At 32.1% G+C, this 26039-nt stretch overlaps 1 protein-coding gene across 2 annotated transcripts in view; it reads left to right on the top strand.

The window, feature by feature from the left end:
- The first annotated feature begins 240 nt into the window (after positions 1-240).
- The window catches only part of LOC142321385 (uncharacterized), a 32296-nt gene continuing 6497 nt past the window's right edge, over positions 241-26039 (top strand). The window contains exons 1-7 of one of the 2 annotated variants that reach the window (XM_075359420.1): positions 241-356; positions 5410-5584; positions 6561-6779; positions 11035-11163; positions 17530-17719; positions 20712-20826; positions 25162-25298. In XM_075359420.1, the coding sequence (XP_075215535.1) occupies positions 5425-5584; positions 6561-6779; positions 11035-11163; positions 17530-17719; positions 20712-20826; positions 25162-25298 (950 nt within the window). In that variant the 5' untranslated portion in view covers positions 241-356; positions 5410-5424. Of the gene's footprint in view, positions 357-426; positions 679-5409; positions 5585-6560; positions 6780-11034; positions 11164-17529; positions 17720-20711; positions 20827-25161; positions 25299-26039 lie in introns of those variants that run through there. The other variant, XM_075359421.1, reaches the window with a different exon arrangement.

The raw sequence follows: 26039 nt of genomic DNA on the forward strand, positions 1-26039 counted from the left end.
TCGTTCAAACCATGTTAACCAAATATTTTATGTTTCCTGAAGAATATTATTACCAGATTATAATCTGGTAATCAAATTTTATCTTTTTAGAGCAAAGAACTTTTTAATTTTTATTTATACGTAAATTAAAGTATTTTACTTTGTAAGTTTTGCTTAAGTAAAATTACGCCATTATTGTAAAATAAATGTATAAAATAAATAGACACATAACTGAACAGTATTTAATTAGGTCTTCGATTTTGATTAGCAATATTCTGATACTGATAAAAGAAATAAAGTAATGAAATATATATGGCACTGCATTATAGTAACGACGTACAAAACAAGTGTTTATTGACTCCGTAGCCGGGTAAATAGTAAGTTATTGAATAATTTTGTTGTTTCGTTTTGTTTATTTTTATTTAGAAGTAATAGTATATATTAAAATTAAAGCAAGTAATAATTGTTATACCAGATTACTGGATTTTTTTATTTCTTTTTGGTTATTTTTCTTGTTTTATCTTACTAGTTTTCTGTGTTTGTTGGTTCTTCAGTGGGGAGGTAAGGCACTTATGCAATTTCTTTTACACCAACGTTTCACCTATTTTACAGCCAATCATTCAAAATCTTTCGTTGACTCTCACACTGGTTCACGTACCCATCACATTTAATCAACATGGTAGAAGGCCAAGGAAAATCGTAAGTAACGGTTCCAGTTATATTTGAGCGAATATATGTGTTGTAAAAAGTATCCTGACCACGCTTTTTCTATTTTTGGAAACACGTTTCTTAGGCATATCCTTGCAATTGAAAGTTTTGTTTGATGTTTGTATTTTTCAAATAAAATTGGTTAATCATATCTTTCTGTTTCAATTTAATGTGCATTAAGCATTTTTCATTGTTTGCACATTTTTTGCATTGTCATAATTAAAGTTTTGTTTGGGGTGAAATAAACTGTATAAGTACCAGAGGTAACGCAACAAATCTTCATCAAGATTTGTTGAAATTCTGATTGTAGTTATATTCCATACCTCCATCATATCTTGTTCATAGGCAAGAAAGGATGGTAATTCTGAGCAATTATTACCCCAACCTCAGTTTTTCCCATAATGCAGTATGTTATATTAGAGATCAAAATGAAGAGAAAACAAGCGAACAATTTTTCCAGAATGTTTGTACATAACGTGAATGAGCAGTTGAAGATAATGAAGAGGGCAAATTGCTCAGAATTACCTCCTAATCTTTCTATTCTATTAAAAATCCTCTGTAATTCTGAGCAATTAATCAGTCTGTGTAGTGATGGAAACCTAACCCACCGGGTTGGTCTAGTGGTGAACGTGACTTCCCAAATCAGCTGATTTGGAAGTCAAGAGTTCCAGCTTTCAACTCCTAGTAAAGCCAGTTATTTTTACATGGATTTGAATAATACCGGTGTTCTTTGGTGGTTGGGTTTCAATTAACCACACATCTCAGGAATGGTCGAACTGAGACTGTACAAGACTACACTTTATTTACACTCAAACATATCATCCTCTGAAGTATTATCTGAACTGTAGTTACCAGAGGCTAAACAGGAAAAAGAAAGAAAAAGTGATGGAAACCTAACCTAACACTTAACTTTTATCTTCTTCCTGTTTGTCTGTTTTTCCTACTTGATTATAACATCGAAAGCCACCTTTATTATTTCTGACCTTTTTTAAGTTTTAGAACGCAGCAACACATCGAACAAAATCTTATACAGTTCCTCTTTGTCTTCAGACAAAATAATGAAACTAGTTTACCGTATTCACAACCAGCACAAAGAAAAGGATTCACATCAGAACCAGACTCCCATCACTACACAGACTGATTACAGCATCTTTTGTTAATCCATAATCGAATGTGGACATTGCCCTTTTCATTATCAATTGCTCATTCACATTATCTACCAACATTCCGGAAAATTTTTTCTCTTTATGTTCTAACATAACATATTGCAATATGGGAAAATTGAGATTGGGGAAATAATTGCTCCGAGTTACTGAAAGGATATTTTTCCCATATTGCCTAGATATCAAAATCAGTTAATAAATATATGAAATATAGTCAATTTCATCTTTCTTTGTTGTTTATAAATAAAAGATTATACTTACCAGCATGTATTTTCAACTCTGAATGACTGTGAGACCCTCCTGGATCAAAGTATGAAGGAGAAAATTCTTTATCTAATTTTAAATAAAAATTAGATGCAACAATTTTGTTTACATTCAAGAATGAAGATGTAGATGCACACCTAATTTCTCTTATTACGTGTACACACAACTTTTGCATTGTACCCTTTTTTCCTCAATCCAGTTATTCATTAGCGATTGATCTTTTAACAGTAATAAGTAAATTATAATTCTAAATAGTTTTTGGTCAATTGTGTAACTACGAAACCGAATTAAGATCTTTTTATTTTAATGATTTTTCCACAATTAGAATTAAGTCTCGATTCGGCGCTATTTTTTTTTAATCTTATGAATCACAAATTATTAAAATACATTTAACTTTTTGTACTGTCCAGACAATCTCTTTTAATGAGTGAATGAAGTATTATGTAAATTTAAATATTTTCATTATGTTTTAAAAAATGAGACTCTTAGTTCCTCTGAAATGGAAAAAAATACCAACAAGTTCTAAATGTTTAAAAGCAGGTTTGGACAGCTGGTTACCCATACAAGATCAAAGTCTATGCGATACAGTGTCAGTACTGTGTTTAATTAGCAATAAGTTTTGTGAGTTATGGTCCCTGTTCAGATGCTAAACCATTCTGAGGAAAGAAGTTAGCATTAGGTTAAGGTTAGGAATAAGAGTTAGAGGTTTTGTGGAAAGAGAAATAAACCATAAATTAACCTTAATAGTCATTGTTATATCTGTGCTCTTTCCCAAGGTCAGTTGTAACCATCACTAATAGCATGGAATGTTTGGTATAGTCTCTATATGTAGCGACTATATTGTTGTTTAAACGTAAATTGAGCCAAGTGTCCCAAATAAGAGATGCTGTTAAGTATTGGTTAGTAATTTATCCCTAATCTCTCGCCACAAAAGTAAAACAAACACATTGTATTCAATAAAATTAATGATCCAATATCTTATTGCTATGTATTTTCCAAACCAGAAATATTTATTAATTATTGAATTCTTAGAAAATGACAAACATCATTCAGCTTTTTTATTTTAAATTCAAATTATAAAAAGTTACTTCTCATTTAGACTAACCTTTATGTATGTTTGGCCTTCCTACTAATCAGAATTAAATTTTGCTATTATACACACAATGAAAATTTAATGTTAGTAAGTTAATTAGTCACGATATTTAAATAGAAATTGTAATTGATTTTTCAGTTGATATTATTCTTCCTGGGATATAGAGGAATAGTAAATCACCCTTCTCATCCTCTTTTGTATTCTATGTAAAATATGATTATATATTAAAGAAAGGTGAATTATTACATTTTTTTTAAATTGTGACTGTCAAAGGTGTAATTAATACTGTGCTAAAATCTAAAATTTTTTGTTCATTAATTAATTAAACTGCCTTAGAAAATGAAATATTCTGTATGATTATATATTCTATTTTTTACTGAAATGATGACTCTGCTAGTAAAAGTATATACACATTTACAAGTAGGTACTATAACCATAATGGTTATCAGTCATAAATTAACCTATCAAGCAGACTTACAGGTAATATTTGGCCCTACATTTGACACATTTATTTTGTTTATCATAGGGGACTTTTTTGTTTTATAATGGGGAACTTTATGATTAGTGTTATTTTCTCCTAGAGAATTCCATTCTGATGGTGCCTCTTATTTCTCTGGTGTTTTATATGAAAGATTGAGAAATAGTGTAAAAAAACAACCTTATATATATAGAGAGAGAGAGAGAGAGAGAAGAAAGATGAAATTGATACAAAAATAATATATGGAGGTTGGCAAGAAAGTAATTTAAGTTTTCACAGATAGCTAGCTTTATGTTTGTTTTGAAGGACTTCTGTCAGTTTTATAATCTTTTCTTTTGGCATTTGGTAGCTGTCACTTTTATCATATTTTAGAAGCAAATTGCATATCATTTTGTTTGTACTTGTTGGTTTATGTTCAATTTTAATGTGGAGTGCAAAAATGAACATTTTCTACTTATTTTCCTTTTTATTTCTGTAAATGTAAGAAAACTGTTGTGAAGTTTATGGTGTTGATTCCTATCAGAATGCATATGTCAAAATCTGTTAAAAAAATCCTATCTGGAAATTTTTCACCCAAAAATGACCAGTTTTCTGGTCATTCTGTTGAAGTTGAAGAGCAAGACAATAATTGAATCAGATATTATCATATAACTATGCGAGAGATTGCAGAGAGGTTAAATTTATCTCGCACAACAATTGAAAATCAGATTAGTCTTGTACTTGTTAAGAAGCTCAATATTTGGGTTACATGTGAATCGAAAGAGGTTCACTTAACACAAGTAATCAATATTTGTGATATGCACCTCAAATGCAGTGAAGTCGACTCTTTTTATCACTTTGCCTACAACAACATCAAATGAAAACTTATCATGGTAATAGTATCAAGTGTGTAGATCAGCACAAGAATTGTATAAAAAAATCATGCTATCAATTTGGAGGTAATACAAAAGTGTTGTATATTTTGAGCTGCCCAATTGACACAACTAGACTGTCAATTGAAATGTTTATTGTAAACTAATGCAACTGGAGGAAACAATAAAAAAAACTGCCAGAATTGGCAGATTGCTAATGATTCGTGTTTCACCAAGACAGTTCAAGGTCTCACATATCTTTGGTAACTCATGGAAAATTACTGGAGCTTGGTTGGAAAGTGATATCTCAACCCTCATATACTCCTGATTTCACACCATCAGATTACCATTTATTTCAATGTTTGCAAAACTCTTTGAATAGTAAGACTTTCGCTAATGATGATTACCTGAAATCATACTCTGTTCGTGTGATAAGGATCAGAAGTTCTATGAGCACAGAAGTCAGCAGAAAGATGGCAAAATGTTATTGTACAAAATAGATGAAATATAATTAAGTTCATTCTTTGTTTAAAAAATTGAGTTTTACTTCACATTGCATTACCAAAATTATTTTTTTGCTAACCCAATACTTCTGCACAAACAGCCTTAGTTATCAGATAATATTAACTACCTTAAATTATATTTTTATTAAAAATATTTATTTAGTGTTATTTTAATGTAATAAGCCATATAAAATTTTACTATTCTATTATGTTGTAATTATCTTGACTATTATATATAAGTTACTATTTTATTAACAGTTTAAAACGTGAACAGCTGCTGTGTATATAATCAAGTTGCTCTGGTTAATGTACTGTTAACATGAATATTTAATATTTAAATTTATTACAATATTGATTTTTCTGTATGCAGGTTACATTTGTGATAATGAAAGTTATTGAAGAAAGAGCATCAGTAATAGATAAAAACAATGACAGTAATGGAAAAAATGGTCACTTGAGTAAAACTGTAACTAATATTGATATAGAAACAGCTACTCCAATTACTCAGCAAAGTGATGGTGATAAAAGTAGTAGCAGTGGAAAAGGTATTCTTTTTAATTTGTTGTCATTTGATGGTTTATTTCATTTGTTTTTTTATGGAATAATTATTTCTATTAGAAATAATTTATGTTGAACTCATATTTAATATGCAATTTTTCTGATTGTAATGTCTTTTTTCTTCTACAAAATCATATATGTATAGTGAATATTCCCTACCCTGAAATAATTACAGTTTTAAGTAAATAATAACAATGCAACTTTGAATACAAAGACTTACTCTTGGATGTTGGTAACAAGAGTTTAATGTAGAGTTGTTGGACCAGCCACATTGTGATCACAGTTTTGCTGTTTGCATTATTATGTTTACACATCTTAGATTGTGTCATTTTTTGTTACTTTTTGTTGCATTTCATTATGTTTGGTATCATATTTATATTTTTTTCTTATTGTTGATACAGTGGCTGGCTGATATGTAATGCACCCTGAAACATAACAGGAGAACGAAATGTTGAATAAAGCAATGCCACATTGTTTCATTGCTCCACTATTAACATTTCAAATTTTTTTGACCCACACCCTGTAATTTTCTGTCATGTCACCATTGTTATGGAGTCAAGTATATCTGTTATGTCAGCACTTCTAAAACATTGTGTAGTGATAGTTTTTTATAGCAGAAAAAGTGATCGTTGGTTAGATTCATCATTGTCTAAAAGCCATTTATGGTGATGAAACTGTTGAACAAAGTACTGTGACTAGATGGGTAATACCATTTTGTGCTTCAGAAGCTGATAAAGAAATATTGAGAATGAACTTAGTAATAAATAGTGACTATGTGGAAAAATAAATTTTTGTAGAAAATAAAATGTACTTTTATGCCATATTTGTTTCATATGATAAGCTGCATATTTGAATTATGACTTCTTTTCATTTGCGAGCTATGAGCATTACATTTCAGCCATCCCTTGTTAAAAAACTGACATTTATTAGCATCTTTACTTCTTTTTTTTTTTGTTTATTTAGGTTCTCATAAATCAGTAGTTGGGACAGGAAAAAGAAAACTAATTAATAGGTCTCATACATCCAGTGGAGGTGAATGCGATTCTCATGATGTTACTAGCAGCAGTAACAGTCATTTATCATCTGTTGGTTATGTCAGTGGAGATAAACACATCAGTCATCCGTGGTCAAGGAATTGTGTTCCAGATGAATATAGCCCGCATTCAAATAAAGAATATAATAGTAAGTTAATATTGCATCTGTCATATATAAGTAAAATATTTTTAGAAGAATGTTTAATCCATTCAGCCCAATAGGATCTCATACAAGCTTCTGTTCTTTATTGAGTGGTTGCAGAATATCGTGGATTAGCCCTTTTACAATTTGAAATATTTTTCTTATTTTCAGTATACTATCTTTAGAGTCAAAGTTTTAACTTACTATAATTTTCTCATACAATCTAAGATTGTGTAAACTCACCAGGTTGGTCTAGTGATAAACTCATCACAAATCAGCTGATTTCAAAGTCAAAAGTTCTAAGGTTCAAATCCTAGTAAAGGCAGTTACCTTTTTAGAGATTTGAATACTAGATTGTGGATACTGGTGTTCGTTGGTGGTTGGGTTTCAATTAACCACACATCTCAGGATTGGTTGACCTGATACTGTTCTGAATTACACTTCATTTACATTCATATATCATCCTCATTCATCCTCTGAAGTAATACCTTATGGTGGTTCCGGAGGCTAAACAGAAAATAAAGTCTAAGATTGTGTGTCCATCCTTGAGTTGATAGACTATTTTTCATATTCTAAAAATTCTGTATTATTCCCTTACATAAATTTCAAGCTTACATGTGACTTAATCGTTAAAAAAATGTGTGGTTAAAGCTTTTGATTGATTTTAAACACTTCATTTTAATTAAAAATCTAAGAATGCTTTGCCTCTTTAAATATACTAGGGCTGTTCTTTTTCAACCTCCAATTGTGTATCTAAGTAAACAGGAGATAGGCGGGAGCCAGGTCTGTGCGTTGTGTGGTTATGCTGCCCCCCCCCCACCTCAACCTTTACCTTTGCCGGCTCTATTACATCTGTCTGAGCCAAGCTACAGGCAGTTGAACATAGGCGCTATGATTGATGCTTCTGCCAAGTGTGAGTTGTGAAGTGTGATACATTTTCTGCAAGCTGAAGCATGTAGCGCTGCTGATATCCATCGCAGGTTCAGCCTAGTTTATGGTGAAAACTTTATGAGTGATGGTGGTGTAGGACATTTAAAGAAGGGCGAATGGACATCCATGATGAAGGTAGGCAAGGATGCAAGTCTTGTCCCTATTGTACGTCTGGTTGAGTGTGTTGATGATTATGTCCATGACAGACAGAGGTTTATGATAAGTGAACTTTCTGCAAAAGTCTCAGAAAATTCAAGGTCTTCTCTGTACACAATTGTGATGTCTAAAGACCTAGGATACCAGAAACTGTGTGCACATTGGGTCCCAAAAATGTTGAGTGACCATCACAAAATGCAGCGAATGGCGTCAGCCTTAATGTTTCTTACTCATTACGATAATGAGGGGAAGGGTTTTTAATGTATATCATTACTGGCGATGAGACTTTGATCAAGTAAGGCAATCCAGAAACCAAAGAACAGTTTAAGTAGTAGATGCACACTTCTCCAAACAAGCTGAAAAATTTCAGACACATGAGCAATAGGAAAACAATGACTAGTTTTTTTTTGGGACCATAAAGGTGCCTTGTTGGTGGACTTAATGAACCAGAGGACAATAATTACAAAGGAAGTTTATTGTGAATATTTACGTTGCCTTCACAGAGCGATCCAGACCTAGCACCTAGCGATTTTCACCTTTTTTCAAGAATTGAAGGCATGGCTGGGCGGACAACATTCTGTCATCAACAAAGAACTGCAGGAGGCTGTCAAGACGTATCTTATCTCACTGGTGGCAGACTTATTTCAAGAGGGCATCAGAGAGCTGGTGTCACGATATGACAAATGCCTCAATCATTTTGACAATTATGTAGAAAAGTAAGTTAGATACTACTCAACTTTTTTTTTTATATCATAAAATCAATTAATTATTTACAAGTTTTACTTTCCCTTTCTAGATAGCGCTATAGCAGAGCTATAGTTCTACAATGATATTGTAATTGGTTGAATTTGGGCATATGCGGTTTTCACCGGATCTTGACATTTTGACACCTAAGGAATCCAAAAAACCGAATGCAAATTTACCAGATGTTAATGTTTGTATATATGTGTGGGTATGTTTGGTATTAGCCTCCAAATCACCTTATATCTCCAGGACTACTGGACCGATTTTGATCAAAATTGATATCTGGGGATTGATGCCATTAAATTTTCAACTTAAAAAGTGAAAGAGGTGAAGCTATAGAGCAAGGTCAACCTCAGTATCGTGCAATTTCACCTAATGAAGGTCATATTTTTCTTAAAAAAATTACATTTTCTTAAAATGTTTTAACATTTGTTAAAAAAAATAACAATATTTGCAGCAAAGAAATTTTTCAAAATTACCTTTCCACCCCAAAAAATTCTCTAAACTACTGGCTAAGCGAGCATATCCACTTTAGCCACCATTGGCTAAGTGGATATGCTCTGTATTGACAGGGGGTATATAGTGCTAATGTTACAATCCGCTAACTTGGAAGCGGATTGTAACATTTTTCTCTTGTCCTTTTGGACCAGGAAATTTAAAATTCCACAGGGTTGCTGACAAAATTATTTTTTACACTGTAAATAGTAATTTATTTTACTTAATTTAATTAATATTTCAAAGGTTGGTAGCACTGACATACAGCTGTTGTAGTCATCTGCTATGATGTCACAGGTGAGTGGTAGAATGAGTAATATTGAAAGTGTAAAAAAAAGTTACTCGGTTTGGCTTGGTCTCGAAATTGATCGCCGATGGTTGCGATTGTCGGCGATCGCCACCAGATGTGCTGGCGCCACAACATCTGGTGTACCACCACATCTGTGCAAATTATATATGGTGTGCATAGGCGCTTTAGTTAGAATCATTGAATTAAATAACAAAAAGATATTATATTTAAAAAAAGTGATAAATATTTTAAATCAGGTTGTGTGTGTGTGTGTGCAAGCTGTGCATCAGAAACAACCCACACTTGCAGGACTTTGCCAGAACGCAGTTTTAGCCACGGAATGGGAAAAGTCCTACAACTGTGTTTTTCAGCTTTTTTCTATTATTTTATTTTATATCTCTTTATTATCCTTTTTTTAGTTTGATTTTTTTGTTATTATATATATTTTTGTCCAAAATAGAAATGTTTTTTGTATAAGGATAAAATAAGTACTTGTGATTTTAATGTAGTAGTAAATACATAAATTGTGCGTGCACGTGTGTGTGTGTTGGAAAAATTCCAGGAAAGAAGGTAGAATTAGTTGTGAAAGCAATAGTGTTGAGTAAGGTAGTTGCAGTTTATGAAATAAATAAAAAAATTTCAAAGGCCCTTTGTATAAAAGTAACTATGTCGCATTGCATTCAGGCATTCTAAAGGGAGTGGTTATTTATATTGATAAGAAGTAGGAAAAATAATTTAAAATTATCAGTTTATTAATGAGAACCTAATAATAACAATAGATAGATAGCATGATCATCACCTGGCTGTAATAGATGGATCTGCTCTTCAAGAAGATAAATTTTCTCCTAAAGAGACTAAATAAATCTGTTTCATATTCCTACTCTCATGATTTGAGCTCTGAAAGAAAAAAAAATTGATGTTTTGTTTTTTTGTACATTTAGTAACACGTAGACTAAACTTAATTACTTTTACAATATTTAATAATGGTCAATTATTTTGCTTCCTAAAATTAAAATTTGTATAAAGATTAATATAGATTATGTAATTTTTGAAAATTTACAAACACTAAATCAGCCCTCATGCGAGATCAATTTACAAACACTAAACCAGCCGTCATGCAAGATCACATATTATTAGTTTTTACGATTTAATTGTCATTAAGCAACACAATGATGTACTCTAATTAGAGTAGAGTGTTTTGATTTTATAAAGTATTAGTGGTTTTTATATTTCTATTTGTATTTTAATCCAGATCGGATGATATTTCATTTAAATTCTGAATAAAACATCACATTTTGATTTTGGAATTTCTTGTAACTTCAATGAATGTAGGAGGAAAGAAGAATCTTGGAGTAGGCAGTGTGTAATATTTCAACATATAGAAAAAGTCTTCTTCTTTTCCAAATTGTTTATCATTTTATCTCTCTTTTAATTTTTATTTAAAAAATTATAAGTTGGTATTTAAAAAGAGTTGTAGGTATATATTTTAATTGCAGTTGTGTGGGAATGTATAATTGAATGTGTTAACATGGTTATCTGAGTTATTTTGCATGCTTTTTGAACTTTGATTTGTATTTTAGAGTAATTGATCATTGGTATTTACCCCTTTTAATAAAACATTTAATTCAATTGTTTGCTTTTTTTCAGATGTAACATATAAAAATGGTAATAGTAGTGAAATTGATGGTAGAATACTGACAAGTACTTATCATACCTCTATTACCGCTGCTTTAAATGATCTTAAAGATGATATAATGCATAGCAAAAAAATCAGTAGTAAGTTACTCTAAAGTTTATTTGTTATAAATTATTATGTTACTGTGGTGCAAATTTTTTTATTTTTTTGAAATTCCTCCACTGAGACAGTAAGAGTAAGACTCGCTTTGACAAAAACATCTTAAACTTAACTTTTAAGACTTTGAGGGTTGGTGTCCCCCATAGCCCTAGTCTGTGTAACTTTTCTTCCTACTACACCCCAAGCTGCTGAATACTTTACACCCTACACACACCATACCAAGAATACTATGCAAATTACAACATAATCCTTACACTGCAACACAATCTGTTGCACAGTTCCTTCTTAGTCACATTTGATGGTGCTGTGAACTGCAACCGTAAACCTACATGGAGACTATTGTGCTGATGGGTGGATGATCTCAAACATTGTCCTCTGGGCACCAAGGTGATCCCAGTTGTATGCTGTCCTTGCTCCAGTAAATTCATGCTCTGTTGGAGTGGTCTGTTGAATTGTTGGTCCTGATGGGAACAAAATTTCGATTTCAAAAAAATTTTTGGTTCTTTTTGGTCCACTTCAAAAAAAAAACAAAATCGGGAATTTTAAAAGACTTCCACAACCTTGTCAGGTGAAGATTCACAGTAGGTCTGAAACGTTTCTGAACTAAATTTCTGTAGTTGATACAAGTAGTGGCATCTCTTGGACCGGCAAGGAACTGTGTAGTACAATGTCTGATGAGTGTGTGTATAAAATTTCATCTTGTTTCGTCACTCCAGTCTTCAGTTATATATTGAATCGTGTACGTTGTGTTCATGTGACTTTGTGCAAGCTCGTGTCATGGAACAGAGAAGCGCGATAAAATTTTGTGTTCGACTTCAAAAATCTACTTGAAAGTAATTCTATGTTTGATACAGCAAGCATTCGGTGATGAACCTGTTTCTTGTACTACTACATACACATAGTGGAAGTGGTTAAGACAGTAGAGAGTTGTTGGATGTTGACGAACAAAGCGGGAGGCCATCAACAGCTGTTCATAACAAAAATTTTGCAAAAGCACTTGTGCTCTTGCTCGAACAACCACATCTTTCCCTTCGGGCCATAGCAGAAGAGCTAAATAATGGTAAAGATGCGGTATGTACGTTCTAACAGAAAAAATGAACTGCTGAAAGGTGTACTCTAATTTAGTTTCACACTTCTCGACTGAAAAACAAAAACAGGTGCATCTTTCTTGCACTCAGCACTTTGTTGAAACTGCCAATAGCAACCTGAATATTTTGCAAACAATTGTAATTGGGATGAAAGCTGGTGCTTCATGTGTGATCCGCAAATGAAGCATCAATCTGCTGTTTCATTGAGTCCTGGAGTACAAAGACTAGTGAAAGTCAGGTAGCAAAACTCAAGAGTGAAAACGATGTTGATTGCATTCTTCAACTCAAAGGACCTTGTCATGAATTTGTCCCAACTGGTGAAACTGTGAATTCTAAATTCTATTTGGAAGTAATTAAACGTCTGATGTATCGCATTTGTTGAATTTGGCCTGAATACCAGGATCTGGGGCGTTGGGCTGTGTTGCACAACAATGCCCCAGCACACATGGCAACAGTTTTAACATGTTATTACACTGCAAATCAAATCACCCCTACCCTATTTACCTGACTTGGCTCCAGCTGATTATTTTCTGTTCCCAAAACTCAAGTTGAAAATGGAAAGGCCGCTTTTTTGATGACTCTCCAGCCATCCAACAGGCTTGCACCGAGCAGTTGAAGGCAATCCCACAAAGTGACTTCTCCAGAGCGTTTGACGGGCTCTACCGGCGCTGCAACAATTGTGTAACTAGAGAAGGGTTCTATATAGAGGGCTGATGTGAGGAAATTCATTTATCTTTAAATCTGTATTTTTATTTAATTTAGTTCAGGAACTTTTCTGACATACTGTGTATGTCAAGAAATAAATAAATGAAAATTTTAATAGTGCTAAATTTTCTAGTGTATGGTTTCTTGTAGTGAAATGTAACAATTAATGTAAATCCTTTACTAATGTTTCTTCCTTCCTATTAAATGAGTGCATCATTATAGCTCGTGGTTCTCTGAAATCTATTAAACTTAGGAGTGCCTTGCTGATTGAGGTAATTAATATTAAAAAGAGTAGGAAACTTTTAACCCTTATTACCCTTGATAGTGGAAGCCCATAAGACAAAATTTCAGCTAGGGTGTAATCTTTTTCTGTGACTTTGCTGACATTGGAGTTATCAGAAGAGTTTTCACTGCAGTCAGTCACATTGTGTATAGGATTGAGGTGTTGATGTGCCAACTTGCTCACTTATTCTAACTTTTCCTGTTCCAACCATTCCTGCGAGAATAAGAATTGGCTACCTTTCTATCTGTGTGGACCAAACCCAAGAGACTGCTTTCAGTGCAGGGTTTTGGTCACAACAAAATTGATTGCATGAGGGAACAAATTTGTGTGCCTTCAGCTGTATGGGACATGAAGATAGCACATGCACTAAAGTAGAAAAATGTATTAATTGTAAAGATTCACACTTGGCAAAGTCTCAAGAAAGCCCCCTTTACAAGGAAGAAAAGGTGTTACTGAAGATTTATAGTGAGCAGAAATTGTCAATTCCTGTGTTATCTGGAATACAGAAAATCCTTCAGCATGAAGAATGCTGAACAATCAGGTGTTAGTTTTGTCTCAGCTCTGTGTAACAATGTTCAAAAGAGAATGAATACACATTGTGCAAAGAACTGACTAAAATGACCCAGCATAGTTGGACCAAGTAAAATCCCTCACATTTGCTATTATAGCATTAAGTACGGGCAAGAAAAAATATACTTCTGTCCAAAAGACTGTTAGTGGTTTACTGAAAGCCACTTCAGTCACTACACCACCAAATAAAATTCCTGTTGCGCCAATTTTTCAGGAAACTACCAAGATCTGTATGAAGGCATGTATGAAGTATTAACACGTTCGCTGCTTCTCGCAATCACTAGTGTGAACTCCCGTGCTGATTTTTTTTTTTTAGTAAAGCTACTCTACTGTTATGGACTAAATACTACCTGACATTTTTAAAATGATTTTCGGTATAGTAATGCGTATTATCGAGATTATATAACTCACACGGGAGCCGCGTGACCAGCCCGGCCCTTGAAATCAATGTATGTTTGCTAATGGTATGCTAGTCACACGACTCCCGCGTGAGTGTAAAAACAACTGGTTATACGTAATTATTTCCAGAATTCTATTCGAATCTTTCTTTTGATAAATTAGTGGTTCTTGGTGAATTAAAAAAATAAGTTGAAAGTTAAAATATTTTATTATAATTTGCGTATATTTTTTTTATAATTTGTATTTACATAAAATTAATTTCAAACATCTTACAACTAAAATTCATTTATAATGCTCTAAAAGATAATTACATTTGTACATACATAAAAAAAAAATCGTAAACTACTTATACTTATGGTATAACCTAAAACATGGGTCCAAACAAAGACCCATGTCTTTGGAGGATTCTGATGAATCCTCCAAATCCTCGATAATTTTCTGAATTTCTTCTTCTGTGTACACCCTTTTCGGTTCAGCCGATCGGCGTTTTTTTGGTTCAGGACCCCTAGAAGTTGATGGTTCATTATCAGCCATGTCTGAAAGGAAAGTAAAAGTAAAAAAAAATAAGCAAAAATCTGGCTGTGCAATTTATTATGTGCTAAAATTAAAAATCTTGACGTGTGAAAGGATGCTATTTTTTTTTTTTGCCACATACTGTATTTATTATGATAAAAACTACAATTAGATAAGTGTTATGAGAAGAAATTACCTTTATGTTGTTGAAGAAAGAAGAGCTGGAGCAGAAAACACAAAGCCAACTTTGATCACAAAAAAAATGCAAAAAAATTAACACAAATTCGCTACGACTTTCACAGTGCAAAGGTAGGACACTAACTAAGTGCGTCATAAGGTTGGGATGTTATACCTGCAGCCGGCAAGGGAGGGGAGACCAAGGAATGGAATAGTCCCTCTCACGCGGGAGCCGTGTGGCCCGGCTGCAGGGGACAACCACACTCACGCGGGAGCCGCGTGATACGCAGTGGACGTGTTAAAGCATCTAATGATATTTTTCATGGAATGTTTGTGGTTTCCTTTCTCATCGTGAGGATGTCAAAATCCTACTAAGAAAGAATACTGTGTCTGCAGGAAACTCACCTACATCCCCCAGATGAAGTGTCATTTTGCTGCTATGTCTGCGAAAGATGCGACCATCAAACAGAGGCTAGAGGACATGGAGGTGTGGCTGTTTTCGTAAAGGAAGTCTTATTAGCCACGCAGATTTTGTTGGTTACAATTCTATGGTCTGAGTGAAGGTATTAGCACCATTTAAAATGAATATCTGCAACTTGTACCTTCCCCCATATTTTGATATCACTGAGGATGATCTCTCCAATCTGTTATCACAATTCCTTTGCCCTACCTAATAATTGGCGATTTCAATGCTCTTCACTATTTGTGGATCTCAACATCATGTTCTTCTACTGTACTATAGTTGATCAGCTGAGGTGGAACTTGGATCTCTGTTTACCGAATCATGGCTCATACATGTTTGTCATTATCATCAGGTATTTTTTTCATTAATCGATAGCTGTCCTTGTGTGCAGCATCCCTACTTCCATATAGAGATAGGCACTTACCTGGTGAATGCCCAAAGACTTCTTTGGAAGCAATCACAGACCAGTTATAATCTCAGTTGGTAATAGTGATTTGCTCTCAGAGTTGGCCGAGCAGATAGGTGATTGAGAAAGCAGATTGGATCAATTATAAAGGTTATTTCAGGCAATATGACAGTGGTAGTGCAATTTAAGAAATTGCATGTTTACAAACTTGATATTTGATAGTGCTAGTGAATTTATTCCTCATATCTGGAAAGTCAAGGTGGCCTGTTGTTTCATAGAGGGATGAAGACTGCTGGAGTGCACCCAGGAATTGTTATAGGACTTTACATGATTTCAATTGAAGGCCTACAGCAGAGTGCAAGAAATACATGGCGTTGAGTGTTATGATGTTCCAAGCAGATATCATAGCATTTATGTCAATACCATTTCTCTGATAACTCCTCGATTTAATTTGTGTTGTGTTGTGAATTGCAGATAGTAGTTACCAAAATTTCCAAAATTTTGTTTTGATTTGGTTAGTCTGTTTCATTCTATTCATCATTAGTATTTCACCAATGAAGTAATTATATCCTCTGTAATTTATTTCTTATGCATCAATCTGTATTCCTCTAGTGTTTACTAGTGTTTACTTTTTAACCTCAACCTATTCCCACCGACCTAAACTCCAATGAATACAAGTTCTATTAAATAACAAAACTAATGCTGCTACAGGAGAACTGTTCATATGCCAAATTCGTACAATCGACAGCTGTGTAGCATGTGGCCTTCTCTTTCGATTGTTGCCACTCTACTTCCTGTAGTCATTTTAGTCTGGCCATGGTCTTCTTTTGATAATATCTGTTTTTTTGTTTTGCTGAAAAAATTATAAGTGTTTTAATAAAGTAAAGAATTGTGAAATTTCATATGAAACTTGGGAAAAACCATTACTGAAACTTTATTTTTTATTAAAAAAAGTGTATGACAATGAATATTTATCACATGAGCGGGTTTTTGAGTGTTTAAGCGTTTCCAAGATGGTCGAGAAGATGTTGAAGATGATCAAAATTCAAAGTGATGATTATTATCTTTTCTATATTCATGGGATTGTGTACCTTCACTGGGTTCCTGAAGGTCAAACTATTAATCAACATTGCTACCTTGAGGTCCTTGCCCAACTCTGTGAAAAAAATAAGAAAAAAAGACCTGTGTAGTGGAAGAACAAGTCATGGTTTCTTCATCAGGACAACGCACCGGATCACACTGCATTGTTTGTCAAGATGTTTTTAGTTAAGTATAACATCCTAGTGTAAGACCATCCACCTTATTTGCCTGACCTGGCACCATGTGACTTTTATCAATTCCCCAAGGTCAAATTTGCATTTAAAGGAACTAGATTTCAGACTGTTAAAGCTGTGAAAGAAAAAGCAGCACGTGTCATGAAAGGGCTCAGAAGAAGCCTTCCAGCCCTGTTTTGAACAATGGAAAATTCACATGGAGTGTTGTAGAGATAGTAGAGGTGTATTTTTGAAGGGGATAATAACTAAATATGAATAAATTTAAAATAAAATATTTTACAGCATTAGTCTTGTTATTTGATAGCCACACCTTGTATTTCTGTATGTATTAGAAGTGGTAGTGCTATCCGGATTCTCATGTATATAAATAGTTTAGTTTACAGACACCCAGCTGTACAAAGAAGTTGGTTGAAAATAGAAAGATAACATCTTTTTTGATTTTAAGTTACATTTGTTTAACGTTTCATAGGAATGAAGAATGATGATGGACACCACTTGAGTTTGAAGACTGTATCTAAAAAATTAGTGTCTAATGTTGGGGCTGCAGGTGGAAATCAGCAAGTGTTTATTCAGGGTAAAAGTGGTGAATTTGTGGTGACTACCCGTTCTGCTGCTCTTAAAAACAACTCCCGTGCTGTATGGATGGAAGAAGTATCTGAGTAAGTTTTAGTGATTGATTACTTCTTAATTTGAATTTTTTTTTGGTACATTTTTTATTTTAGAAAAGTTTTGTTTTTTTACTCTCCCATCTAGTGTTATAGCAGAGCTATACCTGTAGAAGGTAAAGTATTGTAATCTGTCTAATTTGGGCATATGCAGTTTTCATTGGATTTTGATGTTGACACCTAAGGAACTCGAAAAACCGGAATGAGATTTTCCAGAAGTTTATATCTACATGTGTACGTGCGCGCGTGGTTGTGTGTGTTTGGTGTCACACTCTACATCAACTTATATCAACAGAACTAACTACTGACCCGTTTTGATGAAACTTGGTCAGATTGTTTCTGTATATGAGGCATTGATGCCATTAAATTTTTAACTTAAAAGTTCAAGGGGGTGAGGCTGTAGAGCAAGGTTACCGGCAGTATCTTGAGATTTCACCTGATTAAGGTCTTACTTTTCTTAGGCACATTTAACGATTAAAAAATAATTATTTGCAAAACAAAATTTTCCAAAATCGTTTCTTCACTGCAAAACTTGCTCTAAACTATTGGCTAAGTGGGTACATTACGTCAACACATTTATACTCTGTCAATTGTGGTGACCCCGTGTCACCACAAGGAGTGCTAGTGTAGTATTGACTTGGCTAAATTACATGTATGCATATGTAAGCCACGTGACTGGAAAGTCCTACAACTGTGTTGTCAGCTTTTTCTGTAATATTAGCAATAACAGTTATTACATTTATTAATTTTATTATCATTAAAATTTAATTTAATCAGTTTAAAGGGTCCGACATTTATTTATTCTCATAATATCTATCGTAATATAATACTATATGTAGTATAATTACATTTTTCAACCTCTGATCTGTGATTGTGAAAAGGTGGTCTTATAGTACACAAGCAGACTTATATTAAATAAACATATGTATACTACCAGTGAACGAGGTTGTGACGTCACAAGCAGACTGTGTATTACTACTCAGCCTGAAAATATCAACTCCGCTTATCAAATCTATGTATTACTTAATTATGATATTTTATGCAGTAGTACTATCATATTACATTTACAAATTATAAATAATACATAATTAATTTTTATAATCTTTATTTGTACTAAGTTATTAATTTTTAAAAATAAACAAAGTTACTTGAATTTTCTTCATGCATCTAATTCAAACTTCTAGCAAGTTCACCATCCTCGCTAAACAAATCACTATCACTGTCACTCTCATTTTCAATATCTGAGTCTACATGTATAATATAACATTCTGTCATTTCGTCTATCAGTGGTTCCAGTTTTCATACTCTTCTTCAGTATTTTTTACTTTTTCACAATAGGGTTTCCAGTCAATTTCATTCATGGAATTAATTTTCTCCATAGTTAATTTTTCAGAATTTGTGAAAGAAAATGTTGTGTTATGACTCGTCCCTCATGTCTTTTTGCAGCTGACCATATCATCTTGATCTGATTCAATTCATTCTTCTTTGAATGAAATTCATTAACTGTTTTTTTAACTATACCTAAATCAAAACTTTCCAGTCCCTTTTTTGGTGTGCTGAAAGAACATGATTGGGATGTTGGTTGAAGAATCATGTCTTTTTTTCTCTTCTGAGTTTTTGAACCTGTGTTCTTGATATCTCACAGGCAGCAGCAGTTCCTTCCTTGCATTTTTGAATGCCAATTATATGTGTGTCGTCAGTTAATTTACCTACTTTTAGAGCTTCTTTTTTCATAAAATCATAAACATTATTGATAATTTCAAGTGCTTGACTCCTAAGTTTTTTCTTCACTGCAGATTTAAATTCTACTGTAACAAACCAACAAACAAAATTATAAAATAATATGACTGTACAAAATTACTATTTGAATACCTTCACTGAACACGATATAAACTGGACTAAAGTTTATTTCCTTATGCATACAATGTGTATTATGATTGACAGATGTAAATATAATCGTGATTAAAGTCATCATATCTAACTGCATGTATAAATTTTTTTAGGCCTGTACATAATACCAATCGGAGCATTAGTCACTGGTTAAGGAACTGTTATTGTTTAAAAGATTGAATCATTAAGCATTTTTATACATATTATCAACTCAAGTGGAAAGAATTGAACACACAACAACATAAATGTATTGTTTGAGTGCCCGTATTATTTGTAAGTTGAAAAATGAAATAAAAATAATTACAAAAATAATGTTTTGGAAAACAATAATATAATGAGATGTCAGCATGTGACGTCACAAGCTCGTAAATTTGCTGGGGCTACTATATTTTTCAATTATTTAAACAAAAAATAGATTAAAATTGTTAAAAAAACTTTCAAAATTTTATGAACTTTTTGATGACAGACAAGAATCTGGTATTTCCAGAGTGAGTCTGATTGATTATCTAAAACTTCAGCATATTAATATTTAATAATAATTCATAGTTGCAGAATGATAAGTTATGAAAGAGAGATGAAGTGAACAAACATGATTTTGTTGAGACCACCTTCCTAGTAGTCAGATTTGAAATGAACATGTGTTACCTACATTTCAACCAATTGATTCTTGTTTATTACTGTGCATTTTAACAATCAAGGATCAGTATATCTTCTGAAGTTCAAAGTGATGCTCTGATTTAACTCCAGATTTTAATTATGAAAATTATTTTAATTACCAGAAATTAATTATTGATTTATATGCCACATCAATAAGCTGTCTGGATGATTGGACAGCTAAGTCAATTAATTGTCAACAAATTGGAATAACAACCTGGAGTATTTGAATATGTTTAAGCATCATAAGCTAAATGGACTGACTGCTGCGTCGGTGTAAATGAAGAGGGACACATTGAACTATTGCTAAAGTTATGAGACTAAGATTGTTCTAGTCTCTGTTTTCTTTAACAAAAAAAGAATAATCAGGTTTCCTTAGTAAATATTGGGTTTGATTGTTTTACAATATTTATGTTTGATTTTTCTTTTTAATTCATTTTAGGCTTGATCTGCGGACACCACTTGACTTGGCTATTATTGTTCAAAGAATGTTTGCTCCAATAAGTACGATATCATTTGGGCTTTTGGGTGGAGTTGCATTAATGCAGTTATTCATGGTAACTATTATTATTATAATCTTATTAAAATTATTTTTTTATTAATCAGTCATGTGTGTACATATATTTATTATCAATTAGTTGTCGTTTTTAAACCAAAATGTACTTGAAAATTTCTAGAAAATTGTGAAATAACAGAACCATTAATTTCTACATTAAAATTTATATATGAGTGTCTGTCTGTTAAATGAAGTAGGCTGTGGCTGTGATATAAGTGGTTTACAACAGTGTTAATATTGCTCAAATATTTATTTTTTTTTTTTAAATGCATCACATAAGATTTTTCTTAGTGCTCTCCTTCCTTTCCTTCCACTCTCTCCCTGAGCTTTACCTGAATCCTTCTATTACTACTCTTTTTTTGTGCTGGAACTTCTCTGTTGAACACCTTCCCTTCCGAGATTTTTTAAAATCTTTTATTCATTAATCCTGATTTTGTAAGACCAGAATTTCTTATTCCTGCTTTGTTTAAATCTTAACTTTGTCACAATTTAAGCTTTTAGTTGTAACTTTCTAGATAAAAGTGGAAGAATTGTATTATTTCTTATCCTTAAAATGTGGTTTGTAAAAGTCAAGCTCCTCTTATGCATTATTTCTTGTACTTGTTTAAATTTCTGGTATAGGTTTTTTTTTGGGGAAATGGGTTGAGTTTGTGTTGTTCTTTGTAGAACCAAATATTTTCCTTAAAATTTTTTTTTCTCTCTTGGTATTCTTTTAAAAGGCCTGTTGTTAAACGTTTTCAGAATACAATGCTTGTGGACAAGCTATCAGATGCCTTAATTCTGCATTATAAAAATCTGATGTGGACACCACATGGCTTCTTTACACGCCTATTAAATTACATATACACATTTTTTGTTATACTTCATTTAAACTTATTTTATTTGAAAGTGAGATATGATCCTCAAATTCTTTAATAAAGTGGACAGTTACACAATTGTTGAGACTAGAAAACATGTACTCAAATTAAGATCAGAAGAATTATATCAAACCAAAGAGCAATTAAATGATCGGCAACAAAAAAAAAATAAACGAAATGATTATAAACTCTGATTTCAGTGAGAATATTGTCTGACAATATCAAAGAAGTAATGAATTAGAAGATAAGAATTTTTTGCAATTTATAAAGATTGGGCATGTATGCCTCACTGTATATGTGAGGGTTCAGTGCTCTTTAGGGTTTATTTTTCAGTCATTCTGTAGTTAACTTTAATGTAGATATAATTAACAGAAATTCCAGAATAATTAAATAAAATTAGACTGAAATTAAAGTAGAAAATCGAAAAATAGTATGATTCTAAATTATAATTTTCAATTAATATTAAATAATCAGATGTTTTACCAAATCAATTACATATACACGTATGTAATAATGCCATTCAAATTAAAATTACATCTACGCATTTTTAAAAGTACGTAAAATTTTATTTCACTAATAACTTTTTTCATTTTTTTTTTTTTTTTTATTGTTGCTGAATTATTATTTATTGCAAAATTATTATTTATTGTAACAGTTTTTTTACAATTATGGTTTAATAATTATTAATAAATCAATATATTTAAATTAAAAAAGTAAGAGGAGATGAAGTCTGATTCGATCCGATATGCCTTCCCTTGTAAGATCCAAATATTTGATTAATTAAACTTTTATTTGGTTTAACTGGAACCAATGAAAAAAGTACCACTAATGATATATTTTTGAAAAGTTATCAATGAGGGCTTATTACTGCAGTTAAGAAAAAGTTCAAAATCCAAATGTTTTTGGATTTTGGACTTTTTTGGACACTTTTGATTCAGTCAATTGCAATCAAAAGAGGAGGTGCACACCTAGACGGTGCAAAAATCCTAAATCCAAAATTTCAATATCCTTTGGCTAATTGTTTTTGAGTTATGAGAAATACGTACTTACGTATGTATGTTCGTACAGACTTCATGCTGAAACTAGTCAAAATGGATTCAGGAATAGTCAAAATGGATATTGCCGTTGAAATCTGAAAACCGAAATTTTTTGCGATCACAATACTTCCTGTACTTCATACAAGGAAGTAAATATAAATTTTATTGTGTTAAACTATAAGCCAATTCCATTTTATTTGAATGATGTCTTCAGACTATTTTTCTTCAGTGTTTCATTGTATAGGTTTTCTTCTCTTATTTTGTTTTACCTTTTTTCCTTTTCCCACACCTGATTTTTAAAAAAGTTGGTGTATTCTTGATATTTGTCATATACTGTGTTTTTTCAAATGATATTTGTAGGCTTCATTCTGCTGTTTCTTGTATTATGTCTATTAGTTCTGTTACTATTTTGGGTTAATCCATCAAGACAACCAGATCTTATGCTAAGATGAGAAAGTAAATAACCTTGTGGTATCCTCCTTTGTTAATTTTTAAAAGAAAGTACTATTTTCGTCTTCAAATCTGTTTTCCCACTCAAGGAAAACAATCATCTGGAATTTCCCCAGGTTTATTGGAATGGGGTTTTTCCATTTCCTATCTCCCCATATTTTTTCACTTCTTTAGGATTGGCCAAATACTTGCATAATCAACTTACATTTATTATTGAGACTTTGAGAAAGAGAAGGAAAGGAGTACCACAAGAAATGAAGTCAGAATTTACAGTGGGAGAAAAAAATATATGTATAAAAATATATATATGTCGACAAACAAAATCAAGCAATCCAGAAGAAGAGGGGCTTCATTACACATAACAAACAAGCCTGAAGTTGTAAGAACTTAAAACGATTTCATCGGTGAAGTAGATGGAAGTGACCAAATGTTATATGAGTATTTAGATGACAGAAGAACTTTTAAGCTTTGGAAGAAAGTAACTGTTAATATTTTTGCTCGCATGATACTTAATTGTTACCTGTTGTACAAGCTTAATACTGATAAGCCCTTCAGCAGACATCAGTTTACTATTTCTCTAGTTAAAGACCTTTCAAGACAATGGCTTGCTATTCAGGCATACTGTAGCTGATATTGCTAAAATCATTCCAAGCTGTAATTCCAGAGGTGGTGGAGATTCAATTCTTGAATAATATTTTGAAAAACTTATAAAGAATAATTGTTGTGAATGTAGTGTTAAAAGTACACAGGCTAAATGCAATAGAAAGAAACCTACATATGTGTGTAGATTTTTAAGTGCATTTTTATCTGCATTGGGCTACACAAAGTGTTTCCCGATGCACCACTGTTGAATTCAAGTGGATGCCTTGGATTTATAAACTGTAAATAGTTATCTTGTGTTTTATTACATTTTTTTTTTTATTAGTTAATTTAATTCAATCTTTTGCAAGTTAAATGATGTGGCAGTTAATAAAAACAATTCTCATTCAGATAGGTACTGGTAATTGGCCATGTATGTGTATTGTATTGATGTGGTACGCAAACTGTACATGTAATGTTTTACAAAAAGTGTTGCAACTTTTTAGTTTTTTTACTTAAATTGATGAAACTTAGTGGGTAAGTAGAAAACTTAGAAACTTAATGGTTATGTAGAAAACTTAATTGTGTTTTATGTGACAAACAAATTGAAGCTATCTATCTATATTTTTAAGTCTCAGAATGCAGCAGCTTCAAAATATTTTGTATCTTTTCAGTGTATGTTAAAAACATTCATATAAGATTTTTATGTTAGTAAAATAGTAATGCAAATTATATTATCTTAAATGTGGTTTATTTTGAGCAAACTAAATAAAATATTAAAAAATCGCTAAGAATAACAGAAATAAAACTTTTTGAAAAATGCTTACAAAACAGGCCACTTCTACTTTTTGTCACTCCCTTTGAGAAATTGCTTGGCACCAGTGTGTTGTACATTTTAATAAATGCTAGGCATTGGCAGGCATGACTCTTTATAATTGTCTGGGCACTAAAAGGGATAATAAAAAAAAAATATTTATACATATATATATATACATACATAATACACATTAATATTCATATAATAATAAAAAAAGACTTGAAAGAATTTAATTTTAAAAATTTTAACTTTCAAACCCAAACAATTTTAAACAAAGTAGAAAAAATATATATTTGCTCAATGTGGACTACATATCTACCTGTAGACCTCAGATAGACATATCCACTCTGTATAAAGTTCAAATGATGACTTATTATTATTATTTTTACAATTGTAAACCTTTGTAGAGTCTTTGCTGTGGAGTCTTTTTATACTCTGCAACATAGATCTGTAAGACAATCTTCTACAAGTACTGTTATAACAGGCTTGTTGCACCATATTAGATTGTGGCTATCCAGATAATTTTTCCCAAGCTCTATCTTTTGTTACATTTATTAAAATTATAAATATTTATTATTTTTCATTTTATATTGCAGTCCTATTCTTATATTCATAATAGAAACAGTGTTGAAGATATGATTATGTTTGTCGGGTCATATAATATTTTTGCAAGAGTTGCTCCTACCGCCTTCTATATTCTTCTGGCAATCTGCATTGTAGCTATATTTGATAGGTAATATTGTTATTTATTTCATGCACCTTTTCCATTCTATTTATTTAATTTGCATTTTAAAAGAATTTTTCCAAATGTTTTGTTTTTTTATATTGTTTTTTTAATATAGTTGAATAAGTAGGTTAAGTTAAGACATGGTGATAATGGGTTCATATCGGTTATCTGTCCGCTACGTATTTTTCCATTGCAATGGATTCAAACATTGAGTAGAAATCAATTTACATGTTAGCTACGTATTATTTTGCTTAATGTCATTATATCTTTAAATTAGTGAAATAATTATTACGATTTGATAATTGTTATCAATATTGACAGCAGCGCTTATCATTCAACTGATATCTTTTGAATATTTCTTGTTTTTATTCTAGTTAGTATTTCACTTCAGTTAGATGAGTTTGCAGTTATGTGCTTCTAATTTACATTGTACAAAATGAACATATGGTAATTACCAAATACGGAACAGAACACTGTGCAGTTTTTTATTGAGGCCAAGTTCTACCGAAACATCACATGTTCAAAAGGTTATAACATGACATTATCTATAAGCGCTAGAGTGAGGTGGCATTGCAACTGTCGTGGTTGTTGATTAGGTTATGTTAATATTGATTTAAATAATGATTGTCCATGGCAGGCTGATAACCGATAAGTACCTGATAATGTTTGAAAAATTCCAAGATGCCTTGGACTGCATCCCAAATTAATAAACATGACAAAACTGACCCTCGTCACAAACACTTAAGT

This window comes from Lycorma delicatula, chromosome 3 (assembly GCF_047948215.1).
Source record: "Lycorma delicatula isolate Av1 chromosome 3, ASM4794821v1, whole genome shotgun sequence".
In the NCBI taxonomy this organism is placed as follows: Eukaryota; Metazoa; Arthropoda; class Insecta; order Hemiptera; family Fulgoridae; genus Lycorma; species Lycorma delicatula.